The sequence below is a fragment of the Uloborus diversus genome, unplaced genomic scaffold (assembly GCF_026930045.1).
Source record: "Uloborus diversus isolate 005 unplaced genomic scaffold, Udiv.v.3.1 scaffold_258, whole genome shotgun sequence".
NCBI lineage: Eukaryota > Metazoa > Arthropoda > Arachnida > Araneae > Uloboridae > Uloborus > Uloborus diversus.
Window position 1 is genome coordinate 104,059 of NW_026558415.1, and position 21,913 is coordinate 125,971.

Consider the following 21,913-nt stretch of genomic DNA (forward strand, 5'->3'; position numbering starts at 1 on the left):
TTATTTTTATATTAAATTTTATTCATTTATTTATTCATTTCATCTTTTGGTGGTGTGAAAAGAAAATATTTTTTAAAAAATCAAATGTATTCATATTTCCTCTTCAACAGTTCTGATTTTTTTTTCTTCCTTTTTTTTCATGATTTCAACAAAACGTTTTACGTAAACATCAAAACCCAGGTTGTTTTTGCAGTGGTTCAAAATAATCGTGAGTAGTTTTTTTTTTACCATAGGGGAGCAAAATTAGTTTATAATGACCACTGAGCACTCTTATTTTGTTCTCTGCTTCGACATACATCTATTTTTTTTTCTCTCCTTTGCCTGATTTTCAGAACGCAAACCGATGCTCGCGTTTTAATTCATGGCTGGATTGCAACACATGATCCTCCTATGTTTAGTCTTCCTCTTGCCCGCTGCTGATTAGACGTGGGGGTGTTCTACAACCCTGTTATTACTGCAGTGCCGGATCTTTGATTTTCGTGGAACCCTAGAGGACAAGTCGACGTACCCGACATTTTGGTTCCAAGAACTTTGGATCCAGCTTTGTTTCAAGTATTTGTAAATAAGTCGCTATGTTCTAGTCGCTCCCGATGGGAGGTCACTGTGACTTCCCGCAAATTTCCTGGTTCGGCAAATTTTGTCCAACGGTTCCACAAAATCATCATCATTCGGCAGAATTTGGAGTTTTATTCGGAAAAATTATCACCATTCTGCAAAATTTGAAGATCCAGTTGACAAATTGGGACTTTCCGTTCTCTCAAAAGTGTGAATTCGGGGTCGCCCCTGTTCGCTCAGTCGACTATATATTATAGTCTTTATTATAGTTTCTATGTAGACTATAATAACGTATTTATGCAATGTTATGTCGTAAAAATACTTGATGATGAGTTTTGTGAAACGTCGCTATATGTTTATCTGTTAAGAAAACTTTTTTCTCAAATTAAACAACAGTTGAGGCAGTGAGAAGTAAAGGGATGTAAGTGGACGTTTTCAAGTTTTGAGAAAAACGCGTTTAAAGATAACATCCTAGGTAGGCTTTCATTGAAATTTTTTTCTAAATCATGCTGTATAGCAGCAACTACCAGGGCTACTAGTACCATCTTTTGCCCCAAGATAGAGGAGAGGTTCACCTACCCTGTGTACTGGTTATCTCCAAATTTTTAATTTTGCCACTAACATCCCTTTGCTTCTCACTGCCTCAGTTGATCGGGAAATGTACCCCACTTTCATGCATTTCTTGTTTTAAATCTGAACATATTAAATTTTCTCCATTTACAAAGTCACACATCCAAAGCTTGGACACCACACTTCTACAACTTCGGTAGAAGTGTGTCTACTGGTTTTGCGCGCGAGAACACGTACAATTTTGGAAAACCAAAATGTCGAATGGGTCTTATCCCCTTGTATAGCAGCCTTAGATTTTTTTCCAAGCTGGTGCAAATGTAGAAACTGCCGCCCCTTCCCAATATTCCTTTAAGTTTTTCTATCGTAGATCAACGAAAAAAACTCAGAAATTGAGTAAATTACCCCCCTTCCCCCAGAAGTTGCCACCCGGGTCAAGGATCCCACCTTGCTCCTGCTAGCTTCGGGACTGTCATTAGGGCAGCAAAGCCGCCAAACTGTCTTCATGGTCATATCTTTTTCACGAGAAAGTCGCTAGAACCTCAATGCATACTAGCTGTTGCCAAGTGCCAATACTAAAAAGCTAGATTTTTACTTCCTTTTACATAACTAAGGAGCTTCGCTCTCTACTCGCTGTCGTTCACCAACCCCCGAAGATTGCTCCGCAATTTTATTTGGTTCGCGAAGATTTTAGGTGCCTGTTAAGAAGCATCCGATTAGAACAAGATAAAAATCGCTCTCCCTTTCCCGTAGAAAATAGTTTCAGAAAAGAGCTCAGTAAATTAGAAAAATGTTAAAATCCCATTCCAATCCGAAGGCAAAAAAAAAAAAAAAACTTAATAAAAGTATGGGTAACAAAATTATTTAAAAAAAAAAAAAGCGCTTCAAAGAGCACCCCTCTCCAAGGTTCCAAACTAACTTGTACCAAATTTCACAGCTTTAACGCATCTTGTGCATAGCAAAACGGCCGTTTTGTACGCTTGAAAAGTCGCTTTCAAATTCGTGATCTCTAGTAATACTTCACTCCTTTGCTGCGGGCTTGAATTGAGTTGAACCTCGGAATTTCTCTGAATTAGAAACACTTTTATATGACAGTGAAGTAGCTATCTATCAAACGCAGTTGCATCAAAAAGGAGGGGGAGGGGAGGGTATTGTGCCGGGAGACACTCTCTAAAGGGGGCTGATATCAGCTATAAAAAATTGTCCAACATTTCAAATAATATATAATTTATTAAAAGAGTAGCATCATTACGGGGCGAGGCACCCAAAATGCATTTAAGAGTTTCTGAAAATTGTTAACACTGAAATCTTGATATATTTTAAACTATACATAATCTATCAAACGCGGTAGCACCAATACAGGAAGAAGGAGGTGATTGAGGGGGGGGGGGGCTTGTGTCTAGCGGCAGTCCTTTAGAGCAGCGTAACAATTTGACCGATCTCCAGAGAATTTTGCTCATCTACGTAAAAAAAAATTTCCTCACAAAAAAATAAAGAAAATCCCCATCATAATGATTCTATACATCTTTTACGTGAATTTTGTGATTATTTTTTGTAGTTTTCTATGATGTTTCAGAAATACTAATGACTTAGGTATAATGATATTACGATAATTATTATGTTATTCATGTCATTTAAACATTTATTTATAATAATTAATTTATTTAATTATTATCATTTTGTAAAAAAGCAAAAACCCCTCAGCCGTTCGCAAAATATTTTCACAAGTGTTTAACGGTACCCGAGAGACGAAAGTTTTTTTTTCCCCCTGCAAAAAAAGGGGGGGGGAGGGGAGTCGGAAATTCGCCGTTTCGTAAAAAATCATATGTTTCAAACGGTCTTCAAATGGAAGTTTTTTTTTTCTTTTGCAAAAAATTAAAAGAAAAGGCGAAGGAAAAAAACTTTACCGGTTTGCTAGGTTAAAAAAAAAAAAAAAAACTCTTAGCGGTCCGCGTCAAGAAACACTGCTTTAGAGCATCCAAATAATTTTTTAGAGTTTTCCGAAAAATATACATATTGAAATCGCAATATATTTAACATTAAATTTGCTCTAGTAAGAGTTTAAAAAAGTTCATCACACATCAACAACAACAAAAAAAACTTTCTTTTTTCCTAATTTGTAAAAATTTACCATCCGTTAGATAAAAACACGGCTGTTTATTATTAATTTAGATTCTTTCGGTGCATTTAGAATTGGGAGGAGTATTTACAAATGTTCATATAGATGTGAACTTTTTTACTTTTGTTTAAGGCGGGAAAAGGGATACAATATAACCAGTGCATCGAACTTAAGTGATGACCTAATTTAAAACATAATTTAAGTCTTCAGCCTATATCGTAGGATTATTCAAACTGAATGTGATTATAATCCATTCTAATATTTTTGTGTGAGTTGATAAACCAAAAAAAACTGGAAAGCATTTTTTAAATCTGTTTTTCATGTGTTCCTTTACCTGTAATGTATTGTTCAACCTTTTCTTATTTCCCGCCTTGAAAAGTTATTTTTTCCCCATTCTTTATTTTACAATGACTTAATATCATCCGCTAGTTCAGTTAATTATTTGTAAATCACTTTAATGATCAAATATGTTCTTTAACTCAAAATCTCGTTTGAGAATACATTGTTGGAAGTATACGCGAGAAAGCTTAATACTACAGAAGTCAAATACATTTATGAAGTTGGTAATGCAATTTGTCCGAAAATAAAGAATATATCTTGTAAATTGTAAATTTCAGGAGACTAAATATCTAAGTTAATAAGCAAAGGCTTTAAAACTAGAGATTTCACAGATTAGTCGTGCTTCGTTAAATCATTTTTCGCTGCGGCTTTCTAAAGAGTTCTTTTAACTGCAATTTTATAGCTTCTATTTCCAAAAATTGTCGGTCTTCTAAACGTTTTTTAAGATGACCTACGAACGCATTTTCAAGAGCTCAACTTCAAAAATTCTCGAGAGTAGGCCCCTGAGCCTCTTCAACCCCTAACATGTGCTTACAAGAAGAGGGCGCCAAATCTTGACTCCCGAAGAAAAAAAAATAAGCTGAAAGTGTAAAGGAAAAGAATATTGTAAATGAAAAAAAAAAAAAGAGCACCAAGTTCTTATAATAGATGCAAAAAGATTGCGATTGAACTTCATAGATGATATCATAACGAATGAAAGAAAAAAGGTAGCAGCGAAAAAAATATATTTCAATGAAAGTTATATGCAAAAAATGTTTATTGTTTCCTTTCAATAATATTTTTAACTTATTAAGGAAAAAACTGGATTTTATGTTAGTTATACATTGAGGGTTGTTTTCAAGGAGATAATCGGATAAATTTCTTCCATTTTGGTCTTGCATTAAGTTTTAGCCAATATAGTAATAATCAATTGCATAAATGTTTACATCACTATTTTACCACTGGTTGATTCAAATTTTATTTACATTTATTTACGCAAACGAATTATCGAAAAAACATCTTTTCTCAACATTTTAAATTTCACCAGAAGAAAGGTTTTTATTGCACGAAATCGTGATAGCTGTTTTCAACTGGAAAACAATCTATTACGTTAGTGTGTCAAATGGGCCTTTAAAATGTAACATACGTATTGCATGTTTGCGTGGGAAATGAATACGTTACAGATAAAGAATAAAGCTGTCGATAAATGTTTCATGATAATAGATTTGGTTTACTAAACCGCAAAGAAGTTGTAAATACATAAACACGTTTCAAAAAGTTATTTATTTATTCGTGGGAAAATAAATTTGGCTTAATGCTTTTGACTGATGTTTTTTTAAGCTTTTGGAAAATGCCCGTTTTCTTTTATTAGATGCATTCAGTTGTAGAAAATTGGAGAAGATATTTATCGTCTGTCAAAAATTAAATAAAGGAAAAGAATGTAGCAATAGAATAATTCTATTTGGTTCAATAATGAAATTACCTTCAACTATCAAATATTTTTGACATTGCGTCAATTGTTAAACTGGTATAAAAACTTTGTCTTTTTTAATATGAAAAAAGATTAAAGATTCAAAAGGGAGAACAATAAGAAATTTTGTTTTCTGAAAATGTCTAATTAATTGATAAATTTGTGTGGCAATTTACATGTGATTTAAATGCTGACACTGAAATTAGTTGATGTACCCTATGGCGCATGGTACCTTACCTTCTCTTACAAGTTCAAATCCGTGGTGGTGGGGGGGGGGGGGTTAACGCCTCCTTCAAAAATCAATAATTAAATAAATTATTAGAAAATGTACTTCATGTAGCTAAATAAATAAATAAACAAAAAATAATAAAGTTGCGCGGGAGAAAATCAATTATGAAACTAGTATGTTGTGGCCATCACGAAACTTTCTTCTATATTTTTCTTTTTTTTTCTGATCCCTCCCCATGCTTGACGAGGAAGCAGTATTCCCAAAAAAAAAACAAAATTACACATGCTAAAACTTGACGACTATCCCAATGTCTGAATTATTGCAAAAGCAAAGCAAAGAGCGAAAATTGAAAGTTATTTTAAAAGCCTTACTTGAATTAATTACAAATATTTTATTTGTTAACAAACATAAGATGGCAACAGTTAAAAATTTTAAATCATTGAGATAATATTTCCTATCATTTCCATACAATTAAAATCACGAGAAATACGCAGACGACAATCTATTACGATTTATCTTTCGTATTGTTGCATTAATAAAAATATTTTTATTCGCAAAAAAAAAAAAAAAAAAATCAACACCTCTTGGAGTGATCGGCGTCAAAATTGAACCAAAGCCTGTTTACATATGGATTCACATAAATTCCAAATTTCAACCAGAACGTAGCATTACTTCTTGAGATAGGGCACTCAAAATGGAAAAAAAGAACGGGTGATTGCGCTACCCCCTTTTTAGCTGTTGACACAAAAATAAAATCAGTTCTTATACCCACTAAGGGCTACTTGCCGATAAATTTTTCTTTCATTCCGTTCATTATTTCTTGAGATACAGCAGTCACAATTGACGACAAAAAACGTTCTATAGCTCAACCCCCGTTTGAGTTATTGACACCAAATTGAATCAGCACCTGTTCCTGTTAATACCAACATATGGACCAAATTTTGTTTGATTCCGCCAGTTACTTCCTGAGGAATAGCAAGCACGCGTAACTCGAAAAGCGTCCCATTGCTCCACCCCCCTTGGAGGAATTCGCGCCAAAAACTAAGGGGCACAAGTTCACATAGGGGCACATATGTGTACTAAATTTCGTTCGATTTCATGCGGTAGTTTTGTTGTAGAACGGCCACAAAAAACTGGTCACACACAGACGTGACACACATACACACACACACATACACACACACACACACACACAGACAGACATTTTCCAAAAATGGTCGAAATGGACTCAGCACACCTCAAAACGTTCGAATCCGTCAAAATTCGAAATTCGAAAATTTGCACGAATCCAATACTTTCTTCTATATATTAGATATAGAAGAAAGTAAAAATGGTGCAAAAGTTTGGCAATAATAATCATGTACATCGTCGCCTCAGAGCAACAGTAAGATATCTTAGTGTTATTTCTGGGATTGAATATCTTACTGTTGCTCTGAGGCGACGATATAAAGCTATCTCTACTAATTTGGCGCAAAAAGTGAGATTCCTATGTAATTTCGTCAACATTGGCGATACTTTGCGAATTTAGCTTCTAGTCCCATATTAAAACATAGCCGATACTTCCTACTGACAATCTCTGTAAAACAGTTTTTTCTGCCTGCATTCTAGCTACCGCGATAAACACACTTCAGAGGTATTTCACTTCACTCCAACAAATGCTATTTTTACGCCTTTGAAAAGTTAACTAATAGAATAAGTACAGCTAAACTACAAATTAACTACATTTAATTTATAATTCCCAACAATATTTTAATAACTTTTTTTTATTTAGGGATACCATTTCAATTCAAGCACTTTTCCCAATATTTAGCATACAAACGTAGATAAAACAAATCACGGAACTAAATTACGCGAAAACTTTTCTCAACATAAGATTTCAATCTATATGTTCTGTCCTTATAAGTATAATTTAATTAATATTTTTAAAAAAGCAATGAAAAATGAAAAAAAAAAAAACGAAAAAGAAGGAACCCCCGTTCAGCATTAAAGAAAAGAATCAAACCAACCCAAAGATGCCCGAAAATGTTAAAAAAAAATTTTTTTTTTTGAAGAACATCGTTACCATTTTTAACAAAATTTTTGAAATCAGCGCGAAAACGATGCGTAAAATCTTATGCAATGATGAATAAATTACAAATTATATATATATAAAGAAAACAAGTTTTGCAAAAATTGCCTTCTTTCGTTGCGTGGTGCTCGCATACATTACGAGATAGAATATTAGTGAAACGGTACTTATTTTTAGTTTCTATCTGAGAGATTTTTGAAAAATACAAGCTTCAAACAACGCAAATCACCAAGTTACCAGCGAGGGCAAAGGGTGATATTCGTTAATAAAAACTTATAATATCCTAAGATATGAATATTAATTCTGTACCTTGGAACAACAGCAACCAAAGTAGGATTTTGATCAAATTGAATTTATGCTTGTATATCGACAAAGTAGTTTTTTTTTTTTTTTTTTTGAGCAATTACGATTGCTTATTGTTCTCACTTGAGGTTTTGAATTCCTATGATTTTATTTTCCCACCGCCTCCCTCTGCCAACACCACCGTCGGCCGGCCTCACGATGCTGCTCCTCTAGCGAAAACCATCTCCAAGTTGCGTCCATATCCTGCACACACCTACATATACACGCACCTACACACACACACATATACCCACACACACATGCATACATACAGACACCTACACATACACACACACGCAAACACACATACACACATGCCTACACACACATACACATACCCCCCACACACAAACAAACACGCCTACATAAACACACACACTCGTGATTGCGAAAAACATAATTTGAATTCAAGATGTCAAAGTTCAAATTAATTTGTTCTTTTTTTTTGAGCAATCACGATTGCTTATTGTTCTCACTTGACAGTCCTTAATGTTGTGGTTTCTTTTTCAGCTTGCACCAGAGGTCTCTGCAGCACCACCGCCCACCGGCGGCGGCACGGCTTCTCTGGTCCTGAGCACTGTCCCCCGGAATCCACTTCTGCTGGGTGGTGGCGTCCATGTCCTACACACGCATGCTTATACACACTCGCCTACGCGCGCGCGCCTTTACACACATACACACGCTTACACACACACACACACACACACAATTATACACACGTAACCACCCAGGAGGGGGGACAAGCTTGGGGGGGGGGGGGGGAGGAGCCATTTCTAGGAACCAATAACTTTAATCAGTAGAGTCTTGTCGCAAATCGTGATTGCGAAAAACATAATTTGGATTCAAAGTTTCGAATTCAAATTAGAGTTAATTGGGGGAAGTGCGCCACAGGTCTTTTTTTTTTCTTTGCGACAACAGCCAATGCGATTCAGCGCTCTAGTATTGAGTTACAGTCATCACATTTACCTAAATCTTATAAACTTCATTTTTTCAACACTCGGTCTTTTTATTTAGAGCTAAAACAACTTATGTCCCTTGCAATACAAGCATAATTAAAATTAATTTTAAATTATATGCAGATTTCTAATGTAGCATGAACGCAAAATATTATTACAATAATATTTTGCGTTCAAAAATTTTGTCTTTGACTGTTGTTGTTCCTATGTACAGAATTTATCAGACGTATACTATGAAATTGTAAAAAATAATCCATGTACTACCATCATATGTACTAAAAACATTTTTTAGCATTTACAGTGCTGTTCAAATTATTAGACTAAGATTGTTTTAAAAGCAAATTCTTTATTGATTACATAGCTATAGACACATTAACGAACAGTGAAATAATTATCTAATATTTAGTATGCATTCCCTTGTTCTTGATGAGCATTTTAAGTCTTTTTGGCATACTTTTCACAAGGTTTACACCATTTCTTAACTTTTTAAAAAAAGAGGTAAAAAATTGTTTATACTCACTACTATATATACTCACATACACATACTCACTAATTACCTAAAACTAACTTTAAATATAACAGAACACTCTAATAAAAAGAACTAGTGAACTGTTTAAGCTGATTGAGGTTATGTTCCTGGTAAATAGATAAACAAGGAACATAAACAAAGCAGACAGTGCTGCCACCTGCAAACATTAAATTATGCTAAAATAACGTAATAATTAGTGTACAGTATGTATTGTATTTTAACAGTAAAATAAATAGTATTTTAGTACAAATAGTGTACAAAAAACAAAAAAAACTCTTTAGTCTAATAATTTGGCCAGCACTGTAAATCTACTTTTAAAAAACCCTTTAATAGTTTATTTTCATAAAAACAGTGTATTGTGCAGATGAACGGCAGTATCGGCAGAAATGAGTTTTCGACATATTTGAAGAAATGTGTGGTGAATTCAATACTAACAATAGGAAAATGTTGGAATTAGACTTTTTTTCGTGCCTTTTTTCAGCGGAAATCCAATAAACGAGCTTGTACTATAAAGATAACGTACAATAGATGACAAAAATAGAAAAAAAAAATGAAAAATGAAAAATTTGTAGTTACTACCCTTTACCTGCACACGGCAGTATATTAGTTTACAACTGATTGCATATGATCTATTGCAACCTTTCAGTTAGCAAAATATGCTTATCACGCACAAATGATTTAATTAATTGATAATTTCCATTATCTGAATCACAAATCATACAAGTATGAAGTCTAAGAGTTCAAACATGACTACGCAGCACGTGTTATGCAAAAATGTACAATTTATTCGTCCGCATTTGGTTACTGAGAAGATAACAATCAACTGGAGTCGCATGTTTTGTTCTGCTCTGTTGTTGTTTATGTATTACACGGAATTACACGGAGACGATGAGTTTACGCAAATGATGAAAAATGAAACAAATTTGCATCTTGTTTTTGGATCCGTTTCTTATCAGATTTGATAGAAGGCCATTTAGAGGCATATCTGATTGTGAAGCAGAGTGATAATGAAGATAAGATAATCTATAGCGAGTCATAAAAGTTAAAATCATTTTTTAATTTGAAGTTAATGATGATACCATAATAAATTTAAAATAAAAAATCTTTTATGGTACAGTAGAACCTTGATTAATCGAAGTGATCAGGACTGGACCCCTTCTTGGGTACATCAAAAATTCTGGATGAAAGAGAGCACTTAAAAATAGTTTACACGATATAGCAAAAATTTTAACTCTGAATTTCAACATAAACATTAAGGTGGTTCAAAAATACATGCAAAAAAAAAAGAAAGAAAAGAAAGTTTCGTCTAGATAACAGGACATCCTCAATATTTTTAGATTTGTGGGTAGTAATGGTGAATTCCAGGAAGAAAGGGACATGACACTTGAATTTTAAAAATTAATATTCTGTCACCTGCCATAAACCATTTTCTTTAGAAATAAATGAATTTCTTGAATCTAAACCTGTTTTTCCCAAATACTTTGATGACTTTTAGAAAATCAAGTGCAAAACCAAGTTTTCTCTTTGTGTTTTTACAGAGCAAAAAATCTCTGTTTTGTTACATACTGTAATTTTAATAAACATGTTATCAGCGTATACTATTTAGGTTAACTTTTATCTTTTGAATGTCTGGTTAAATCTTTTTTGGTAAGTAATTTAAAATTTCTTTTTTTTTCAACCATTAAATAGGTCCATTACTGAGGTGACAATTTGATGTCCTTTCGTTACCAAAACACTACATCTTAGTTCACCAAGAACCTATTGGGTATAGAAACTAATGTTTTTTTGTTCAAAGCAGAATTATGTCCCTTGTCAAGGAGGCATAGTTATAATTTTAATATAGAGTTAATTTATATGTTTTTTAATGGTAACGGAAGGACAAAAAATAAGATAACGGAAGGACCGTTTAACTATAAGCTGGTATAGGGTAACATTTTAGAATGCTAGTACAAAACAAACTATTGTTTAACGTTAGTAGTCACATTTATAACATATATAAGTAGTGATGGGGATCGGGTAAATACCCAGCGTGTAGGTAAATATTTTTTGAGTATTTACCCGGGTATTTACCCAAGGCCTGGGTAAATACCCAAAAACTGGGTATTTAATAAAAAATGCAAAAAAGCGAATGAGAATTTTTTTTTTTTTAAATCTAAATATGAAATAATTGGTAAAACTGATATATACATATGTATTACACAGTTTATAGTATTTTTTATTGGAAGACTTGATGAAATCCTGAAAGAAACATATCGTGAACCAAAGAACCTTTCTTTTCAACGTCATAATTGGAGAAGTATAAGCAATTCATTATGAACTTCAGGATTTCAAAATCACAATCTAGGTTAGTCATATCCAAAATGAAAAAAAAAAAGGAAGCATGAGGGATGTTTGGAAGAATAAACTGAGAAGTTATTACGAAACTATGGTGTTATTTATTTTATTGATATTTAACTGATATCATGGAAAATATAGAAACAGTTTTCACATTAATAAACAAAAAAAAAAAAAAAAAAAAGCAAAATTTTCTTTTCTGTTGCCTTGCTCATTTGCATTTGCTCCCCTGTAGGATGGGAAGGTAAATATTTTTTTGGGTATTTATCCGAAGGCAGGGTAAATCCCCTAGTAATTGCGCATTTTGCAAAAAATTTTTAGGTAGTATTAAAAGGTGACTATTATCTTTTTTAAACATAAACCCTAAAATAAAAGATTAAAAATTTTAAATGAATTTTAAATGTTTATGTATATTATGTGTGTGTGTGTATATATATATGTGTGTGTGATACAGAATACACCTGAACAATTGAACTAAGTTTGGAGGAAATTTCTGCATAAGATATAGGTAAATAAATTGTAATAATAAATTGAGCGACATTTCGTTACATTTTGATGTCATGTAGGGACATATTACTGGGTTATAAAAGACTAGGACCTTAAAAAATTGATGTTTGCTTTTTTTTTGTAACCAGTTAAGCTTTTTTCTTTTTGTAGAATGGCTTTTTATATCTGAAATTTGGCTATCAACATTGATTAGGCATATCCAACACATTTAATGTGAATATCATATTAGATTGCTAAGCTGTTTCACACAATAATTCTTTAAATATGTGATCAAAATACAATTTTTGGGCAAAAATTTATTGTTTTGTATATGGTTGGTTGTATATATACATAATGGAATACATACAGAAAAGTATTTTAGATGAATATAAATTTTTGAAATAAATACCCGGGTATTTACCCATTTTGAGTATTTACCCGGGTATATACCCTGGGTATTTACCCCTAAAAATAAATACCCGGGTATTTTACATCACTATATATAAGTAATGTTTGTACAAAAATTATGAGTGCTTTTATTTAAAAAAATAACTTTTATTTAAATTTTTTAAAATGTTTTTCATGATTTTATTTCTTCTATTGTATGTGATGAAAATCATGAAAACTACCCTCAAAAAATTATTTATTTGAATCCTGTAACAAGTTATGTTATTGAATATAGCAAGTACACTTCAACAAATTGAAAGAGATTTTACTTCAAAGTAAACAGATTGGCTTTGAAAGTTAATAAATAATGTTAAAAATGAAGATACAAAAGAATTAAAAACACCAAATCATAAGAATATGCTAAAGGATTCATTAGCGTTTGGACAAGTTTTGTTAGTTGGATGAACGGGAAATAAATTACTATATAAAAGATGAAGGAATAGAAATATCTTGTTTGAGAATGCATAATAATGTGGCAATGATCTTCGTGTTTGCTGAGAAAGAAGATACATGTTCTCAGGATTGTAATAACATTATTGAGTTTTTAAAGAATTCAAAATTGTAACATATGGCTCAGGCATTGTATATCATTGTTTCAGACTGCTGTATTAGCTGAATAAATGTTTGTAAATTGAAATTTACCAAGTTTAATTATTTTGGACTTCTTGTCCTTTCGTTGCTCTCCTTCCGTTACCCTTAAAAATATACATAATTCAGATGCTTAAAATAATTTTTTTTTAACACTAGAGGTCAAATTGTATTAATTGAACACTCCCGTATGTGCTCTAATTTTTATAGAATTTTCCTTTTAGTTTAGCTGAACTTTTGGGTAGAACATGATAGCGTGAAAATTATGTCGCAAAAATGTCCTTCCGTTACACTTTTTTAAACTTGATTTTAAAAAAAAGTTACTGACAAAAAATTCTTGGATTTGGCTTTTTTAACAACTTACTATCATATGCATAAAAGTCTAATCATCAGTTTTTGAAAATATATGTATTTTGATATGCTCACAGACCATGAATTTAAAGGACCAGCCAAATATTAAAGTTGAAGTGAAAATCAATTGCTGACAGAAAAGTTAATTTATAAGAATTAAATACATGCAAAGAGCAAAAGGTAGAATTTAAATTTATTTAAGAAAAACACGAGTTCCTTGTAGCGCAAGTTTCTAGAATTATGCAGTAAAGGCTATGTGCATTATTTACTAGAATAATTTGAAATAGGATATAAGCAAGTACATCATAATAATATGATCTTAGCCAGGACACCTCATACAGAATTTCATTTTTCGATTTGATCAATTTTGCTCTCAATTTTGAACAGTTCGAGGAAAAAAAAAAAAACTTAACATTAGCGTCTATGGGGAAATTTAAAGCACATATAAATCCTGAACTAAAAGCTGCAGTTTCTTCGAACAGACTTTGCTAAAAATGTTTTTGACGTAGAATATGTTTAAAAAAATGATTTGCGTATTCTGGGCCATTTTTTGAAAAATTCAAAAAATTCAAACATCGAGAGTAATTCAAGACGTTTTGCTATAAAAATCAACACCAAAAATTGTTTTTGATTACCGAAAAGTTGTGAAAGCAGCAAAGGTTCTAAATACGGCCTTACTTTTCTGATTTTCCTAATGTAAAGAGTTTATTGAAAAAAAAAGAAGTACAGTAAGTCTAACAAGGCGAATGTTGTTCCGATTGATTGAATCTAATTAAAGTGAATTCAAAGCAAGGGAAAGTAGCCATTAATTTTATTTTTGATATGAAATTTTACTGGTACATATCTCTGTATTCACAATGCATTTTGAAGTTGTTATTTTTCATTTTTATTTTCCGCAAAGATTCAAAAGTGAAGGCAAAATTCTTTTGGAATGAGATTTTTATTTTTTAATTTGCATGTTTTTTGACCACGATTAAAAAAAAAAAAAAAAAAAAAAAAAAACCGACCATTTGAAACAGGAAGGAATTTTATGTTCAATATTATCAGATTAAAATTAGGCTCCTTTGTAAAGTATTGTACAGACATCTTTGTGAATTTTAATTTTTTTTTTATATTATAGAAAAGCTTGATTTTTCTTATGTATTGAAATTGAAAATTTTACTTTCAAGGAAGTTTTTGCTTTAACTCAATTGTTTTATAGGTTTGTTTCTCGTATTTCCGTGCACTTACATATTGAAAAAGAAAATTGCTTGAATTTGAAATATTCACAAGAAAAAAAAAAGAAAAAAAAAAAAAGAAAAGTAATAGGAATTAACGGCAACATGGATGCCCAACAGTTGGAGAGAGGATGAATTTGATATCTTTTTCAAATTAATTTGCTGTTTTCTATTCATATAAGTCAAGTTCCCAAAAATTGCTTTAACTTTAAAAACAGAATTTGCAAAATTAGTCGAAATTAGCACTAAGATATGATTTAAATAAGACAATGTTAACAAAACTGCGAATGAAAGCGATAAAATGAGTTAAAAGCTCACAAAAACAGCTGTTTTCGGGCTATCAAAACAAGCCTCTTCATTGGTTTACATAAAAGATAGGTTCACGAAAACCCAATGCGCAAAGACTTATTCTGAATCGACCTACTTTTTTTACTTCCTTTTACAAAAAAGGAAGTACTGTATTCGCGAAAAAAAATTTCACTCAAAATTCGACCTTAATTTCCATTTTGCTCACCAAGCATTAATGTTTAGTTTTTTTCCAACCCGACCACACGCGGATAAGTGCATTAGAACGTATAGACACCCGAAATATCCATTTTGACATTCCCCGAGTTATTTACAACGACTTTTCTCGAAACGTCCGTATGCACGTATGTATGTATGGGTGAATATGCGTATGTGCGTATGTATGTCGCATAACTCAAGAACGGTATGTCCTAGAAAGTTGAAATTTGATACGTAGACTCCTGGTGGAATCTAGTTGTGCACCTCCTCTTTTGGTTGCATTCGGGTGTTTCTAAAGGGGTATTTGGCCCCTTTTTTGGGGGAAATCATTGTAAATTTCGATGTATACTCAAGTGCTGTTATAATTTGGCGGACACTTGTCGATATATCGCCAGTCTTTTGGTCGTCAAGTTTTGTCGCCAAGTTGGCGACAAATGTGGCTATTTTTTTTAAAATCTGGTTTCAATTTGGGCACTGGTGGTGATATTTAAAGAGTAAATTATTGAAATAAATTAAAATTGCCAATAATGGGAAAATGACATTAGAATTGGAGTAAAAGGAAGTCATGTGATGCACACATCAGCTCGTTTTTTTATACTGATGGAAGAGCTTGTTTTGATAGCCCCGAAACGGCTGCTTTTTGAGTTTTCTTGTATTTTTATTAACGTTGTCTCGTTTTACTCACTGTAAAAAGGTATATTTGATAGAAAGCGAAGCCCAAGAAAATGGAGACAGAGGGAGAGAGAGAGAGAGAGAGAGAGACATTCCACTTCTCTGTTGGAAAATTGATGATCAGATACAGGATAGTGCGCTCATTTAATTCTGGTCGAACTTACTGTTACATTTTGAAAATTCTTCTATGCAAATTCCTGGTTACTAAAGTAAATCCGTTCTACATTTGAAGATCCGTCATAAACCATTTATTTGTACGCAAAAGGAACATAACACACGAACAAAGAAGCACAACTTCGTTATTTTTTGCCCTTTATTTATTTTGCATTTCATTTTCTCTTGCTACAGACAGCCACAATCACTATTGCAATAGAACGAGAATATTCTCGTTTATTTATTTATTTATTTTTTTATATTTCGACAAAAAAACTTTTAAGGCTTGGAGAAAATTCCGAGAAAATCCAAGAAGTAATAATAAAAAGGTTTTGAAACCTTGCGAAATACTGTTTTCATGTTTTATCAATCATTTGTACGTCTATGAAAGAGAGAAAAAATCAATACCTCTTTAGAGTAAGTGAATGTGCACGTAGATTTTAGTACTTTGACATAAAAATTTTAAGTTTTCAAGAATATTGGGAGACAACCGAAGAAATGATAACAAAAAAAGTTTGAAAAGTCTTACGCATTAGTTTTTTTTCCTGTTTTGTCAATCATGTGTATGTTAATGAAAGAGAGAAAACTGCAGTGAGCAGGTAAACGATAGTATCTGAAAAAATAAATTTTCGAGATATTTGAAGACCACGTTTTGTATTCAATACTAAAAATAGGGAAAAGTTGGAATTAGATTTTTCTCGTTCTTTTATTCCCGCGGAAGTCAAATAAACAAGCTTGTACAATAAAGCTAACGTACAATAAATGACGAAAACAAAAAAAGAACAATGAAAAATTTGCAGTTACTACCCTTTAACTGCCCACCGCCGAATACCTCTTAAAAGAGTCAATGAGCACAAATTGTTTTTCTTATTTCTTACTTTTAATATTGTTATTAGTTAATCAATCAATTTTTGCTAGTGCTGCTGATTTTGTTTATTCATTTTCATTCTTCTTAAACTGGATATTTTATTTGGGCGAGTCCCGAAAAAATGTCCCGTGCGTAATGTAGTTTCTTTATTTTTTCCAGCTAACCAAAGCTTTCAAAAAATAATGCTGCTGGGGAATAATACATGCTTTAATATACTATCAAAGCATAACAGTTAATCCCATATTTTATTCATAGTTGCTTGAATTAAATAAAAAAACTAAGCGTTATGCACGGGACATTTTTTCGAGAATCGCCCATTTATGAATTGAAGAAATTTCTCTTTCTGTTTTGCAAAAAGTAAGAGAAATTTCTTAAAAAATGGGCAGAAGAAGTATATTTAACACTTAATGCAACTTTTGATTATTTTTGAGCAAAATGTATAATTTCTAGCTTTTTATTAGTTTTAAAATAAAAGAGCTTATAAACTTCGGTCTTAAATACTGTTAAATAGTTTTGAACCGTTTAAAAATACGTTTAACACAATTAAATTAAAAAATCGCTTTGTGTACTGTACCAGTCCTTTGTCAAAAGGCTTTCCTAGTCAAGTAGGTATAGAGCAAATTTCCATGACAGTTCTGCGTTTATAAAGGATTCAGATATTTTCCTTGTTCCGAAGAAATTAAGTTTTGTAATAATAGTGTAGTAAATAGTTTTGTGATATTATTTTGTAACGGAGGATATATTTTTTTCTGAAGTTATTATGGGGGATGAATGTTCGTAGACAGCAACTCGACGAGCTCGAATAAAGCCTCATCTCATTGACCCATATTTTTTAGTTTTTTGTATTTATTTTTGACTCTTTCTTTTAATTAGCGATATTACTTCAAGAAATTGAATATTTTAGATCCTGAAATTTACTTTCAGTCTTTTTTAACTATTATTTGTCATTTTTACTTTCGTAGAAAAGTACACAAAAAAAGAGCTTATAAATAAAACCACGAAAATTTGCATTTTATTTTCCCTTAATGAAAGTTATGTCTGCATATGTGGTTAAGCACCGTTACAACAAACTTCAGAATACCTCAAATTTTATTCGTTGTAATAGAATTCAAGTAACCTTTAAATCGGGTCTGAAAATTTATTTCGCTGAAATGGATATTTCGTTGTATTGGCATTTGTTGTATCAAGATTTCACTGCATAACAAAAAGAAGCCCAGCGGCGTAGTGGTAGCGCATGGAGCTCCCACGTCGCAGACCCGAGTTAAGCACGGTTGGCTCAGCTTTTCATCCCTTCAGTGGGTCAATAAAATGAGTACCAAGCGTGCTTGGAAACTAAACATTGAGGGTTCCGCATTCGGCTGCCCACCTAACCGGGACAGTGGCGGATACAAGGGGAGGGTTATCGGGGTCATGACCCTCCCCCCATACAGTCGAAAATATTTTCCAACCTTGTTGTGTTTAAATACTTTATGAATAAAATATAAACAATTGCAATAAGCTTCTCAATTCATTAATTAATTTTAGGAGTAAATGTTTCAAATACTACTTCCTTTCATTGCTTATGAAATTTATTGGTACTGCCTAACTCCTATTAGGTGCCTTCCCTAGGCCAATTTGGTGCTTTTTACAGACACTCAAGCAGTTTCCGAAATTTTTCGTACCCAAAACCCTGTATTCTTCAGCGTGACCCCCCCCCCCACCCTAAAATGGTAGTCTTATCCGCCCCTGAACCGGGACATCTGCCTTGCACCCCAGAGCCCCCTTAGTCACAAAAACTGAGATAGGCACAGTAGACCTTAGCCCTATGGGCTGTCGCGCCATTGAGTTTTTTAAAAACAAAATTTCATCACATGCAACAAAACTACTTTCGACAATTTTAGCTTACTTACCTCTTCTTGTTGTGGTTGTCTATATTCCGATCTGACATTATCCAATCCATGGATTATCCTCCTGGACTGAATGGTAAGTTTAAGACCTTCCTTAATCAATTTAGATCGGGTTGCTTTGACACTAGATACATCGACAGGATATGATGGGGGTGAAGATGTTGAGTGGTAATCCTCTGGTGATGTCAAATCCCCGAAGGACCCACTTGAGATTTCGGAGGGGCACGAGCCCCCGGTCAGACTGATGAGGCCCGAGATGACATCAGGAGTGGGCGGGGCTGAACTTTGGCAATCTGGATCGGAGTCGAAGATGAGAGGTGGATTCGGATCCTCTCTGGTGGACGGAAAATAGATGGGTTCCAGTATGTTGTACTGAGGAATGTAGTCGGTTGGGGAACAAGGCCCGTTGGAGCCAAACATGGTGAATCATAGAAACTGGAGCTCGGCTTGATGAGCCTACCTGTGGAAGAAAAATGTACCTTTATTATCACAATTCTTTGATATTTTCCAAATTCAAAAAACTTTTATGACTCAACTTTGCATTTTCTTCATTTGTAGAACTAATGTTCCATAACATTTTCGCAAAAAAAAATAATAAATAAATAAATAAATAAAAAAGAAAAAAAAGAAAGAAAAACAATTTTAACAAAAAAAGTTGTTGGCTATATTGTTATAAGCAATTGTCCATCCATTGCTCATTAAACTGTGAGAATTCAGCTGTGATCACTAAGCTGTGAGCTCTCCAATATTTTACAGCATTACAATCTAAATTAATTAGTGCAGAATTACAACTACAATTAGAATTTTCATTTTCATACTAGTGTGCTATTTGATAAATTTAATACAAAACAAATAATTTTTAAAACATTTTATTTCGGTTTCTACTTTTGCCAACAAACGAAAAACTTCGAAATTTGATTTCAGCACAGTATTAGCATATAAAGTCGATCTTCAGCTCTAATGATTTAGGTACTTTCTTTCGCCACTATACAAAAGAACTTACAAGAAAACAAAATAACACCAATAAAGTTTGCTTTAAAAAAAAAGTATTCTTTTTCATACTTACGCATACGAAAAATCATAGGCAATTTAACAATCACAGTTCATTAGATAACTACTTACTATTATTTTAAATCTATATTATCTGCCTAGTTGTTCACAGAATTTCCATAGTGCAGATTGTGCTATAAAAGGCATATTTAAAACTCAAGTTCGTAGAACAAACTCAAAAATGTGTTTTGAGGATTCAAAACTTTCTAATTTCTGGAAGATAAAGTGATATAACAATTGGCATAATTGAAATAGCAAATTCATTGTTACTTCTGTCATTGATGGAAGCAATTCACTCGTGTGTATGGAAGTCTTTTACTTATTACATCAGTAAATACTGAATTTGATGTTCATGGACTCTGTTCATTGCTACAATTATAAAACTATCAGTTCTTTCAAAACAACCAAAAGCTAAACTTAAACAGCATTCATTTTTAACGCTTTCTCAAAAGTTACCGTTCTTAACAGTTTTAGAAACTTTTAATAAAAATTTATATGTCCCGGAAAACTCATGAACTCAACATCAGGGATAGCAGGGAGTACCTCAGCACCGGAAGCACAACAGAAAAAAATGTAGATAATTGAAAATTTTTCGTTGTGTACCTATTGACAAAAATAAAAGGGCCATGTGGCGCGATCTGGCAAGGAATTGAATACTGGGTAATGATTGTACTGCAAAACTAATAATCGTACTGACCTGTGAAAATTACGTATCCAAACAAGAACTATCTCCAGTGAAATTTTTAAAATAAATTTGTATCTCCCGGTTAACTCATGGCCCCAAAACCAGGAATGGCAAGGAGTACCACAGCACTGGACTGACAAAGAGTGCAGGAGGAAAAAAATTTAATTCAAAGCTTTTGTTGTATACCTAATGACAAAAATAAAAGGGGCCCGTGGCGCGATCTGGCAAGGAGGCCCGTAATGAATACAGGGGTCATGATAAAACTCCAAAAATAATAATATAGCTCACCTGTGATATTAGGTATCCAAACAAGAACTATCCCCAATGACCTGGTTACCGCAGTCTTTGTACAATCAAAGTCATCATCACTGATAACTAATCACTTTTATCAAAATAATGTTTAGAGATTAACAGGCTTTCCAGTCCCGTAAAAATGTGGTGATATTCGATATATTAGACATGTAATTAAGCACTGGGTTGATAACAGCTAAAATCACGTGCTCTTTGTGGTTTTTGATGGTGCTTCCACATGTTCTAAATCCAAAGTTCCCGCTAAAATGCAAAACGTTGCGCAATTGATTGTTGTGATAGTTTGACCCTTTGAGATGACTAGTGGCTTGTTAAAACTGATTTGTTGACAGAAATATTTATCAGTACGACTTGTAATTAACTCATATATGCTTTGTCATAAAAATGAAATGTTTACTGGTTTATGTCTTTTGATTTTTTTTTCGAACGAAATATCGCACATTGACTTTTAATTAATAGTTGAATAGTGTAACCCCATGATGAGAAATCTTTTTGAACTCAAATGCTACATTAAATTTTGCCGTTGTCTAAATTGTCGTACGAACAGAACCCTAAAGAAATGCTTCTGTATCCATCAGACTATTTCTTAACAGACATACTAATAACTACTCTGCTCATTATTTTATATGTTACAAATCTAACGACAGATTTAATGTACCGAAACAATTTTTTTTTATAACTATTTTTACGTACAGCCAATTATATATGTCTAATAGACTTTCTAAATTTGCAACTAATTGAAATATGGTATATATATATATATATATATATATATATATATATATATATATATATATATATATATATATATATATATTTGTTTATTTATTTATTTGTAATAGAACGGAGGAATTCTTAAAGAGCTAATCACGTTCGGTTATTTAATCTCTTCCTAACATCCCAAAAAATATTATAAGAAATTGAACAAGACATATTGAAGGGGGGGGGGAGGAATATAATTGAGAGAGAGAATTTCTATGAACTAAAAAAACCAACACTGAGCTTACATTTGTTTTTTTATTTGCTGAAAAAGTCTATGAGACTTTAGTGATTTTTCGTAGGAAACGTAAAGTTTTTTTCTTTTTTTGTAAACTGATTAGATGTTATTTCTTGAAGAAATTACGACGAATTTTGAGGATACATAACAAAATGCATTCTTATTTTAAATTAATGGTTGCTTTTAAACGAAAGAACTAAGCAATGAAAAAT

The 21,913-nt window shown here is 32.5% G+C and overlaps 1 protein-coding gene across 1 annotated transcript in view; it reads right to left on the reverse strand.

Moving 5' to 3' along the window:
• LOC129233222 (cyclic AMP-dependent transcription factor ATF-3-like) overlaps positions 1-19,080 on the reverse strand; it is a 31,761-nt gene extending 12,681 nt beyond the window's left edge. Inside the window, exon 1 of the mRNA XM_054867280.1 lies at positions 18,664-19,080. Within this exon, the coding sequence (XP_054723255.1) occupies positions 18,664-19,080 (417 nt within the window). The remainder of the gene's footprint in view (positions 1-18,663) is intronic.
• Between the last annotated feature and the right edge of the window lie 2,833 nt (positions 19,081-21,913).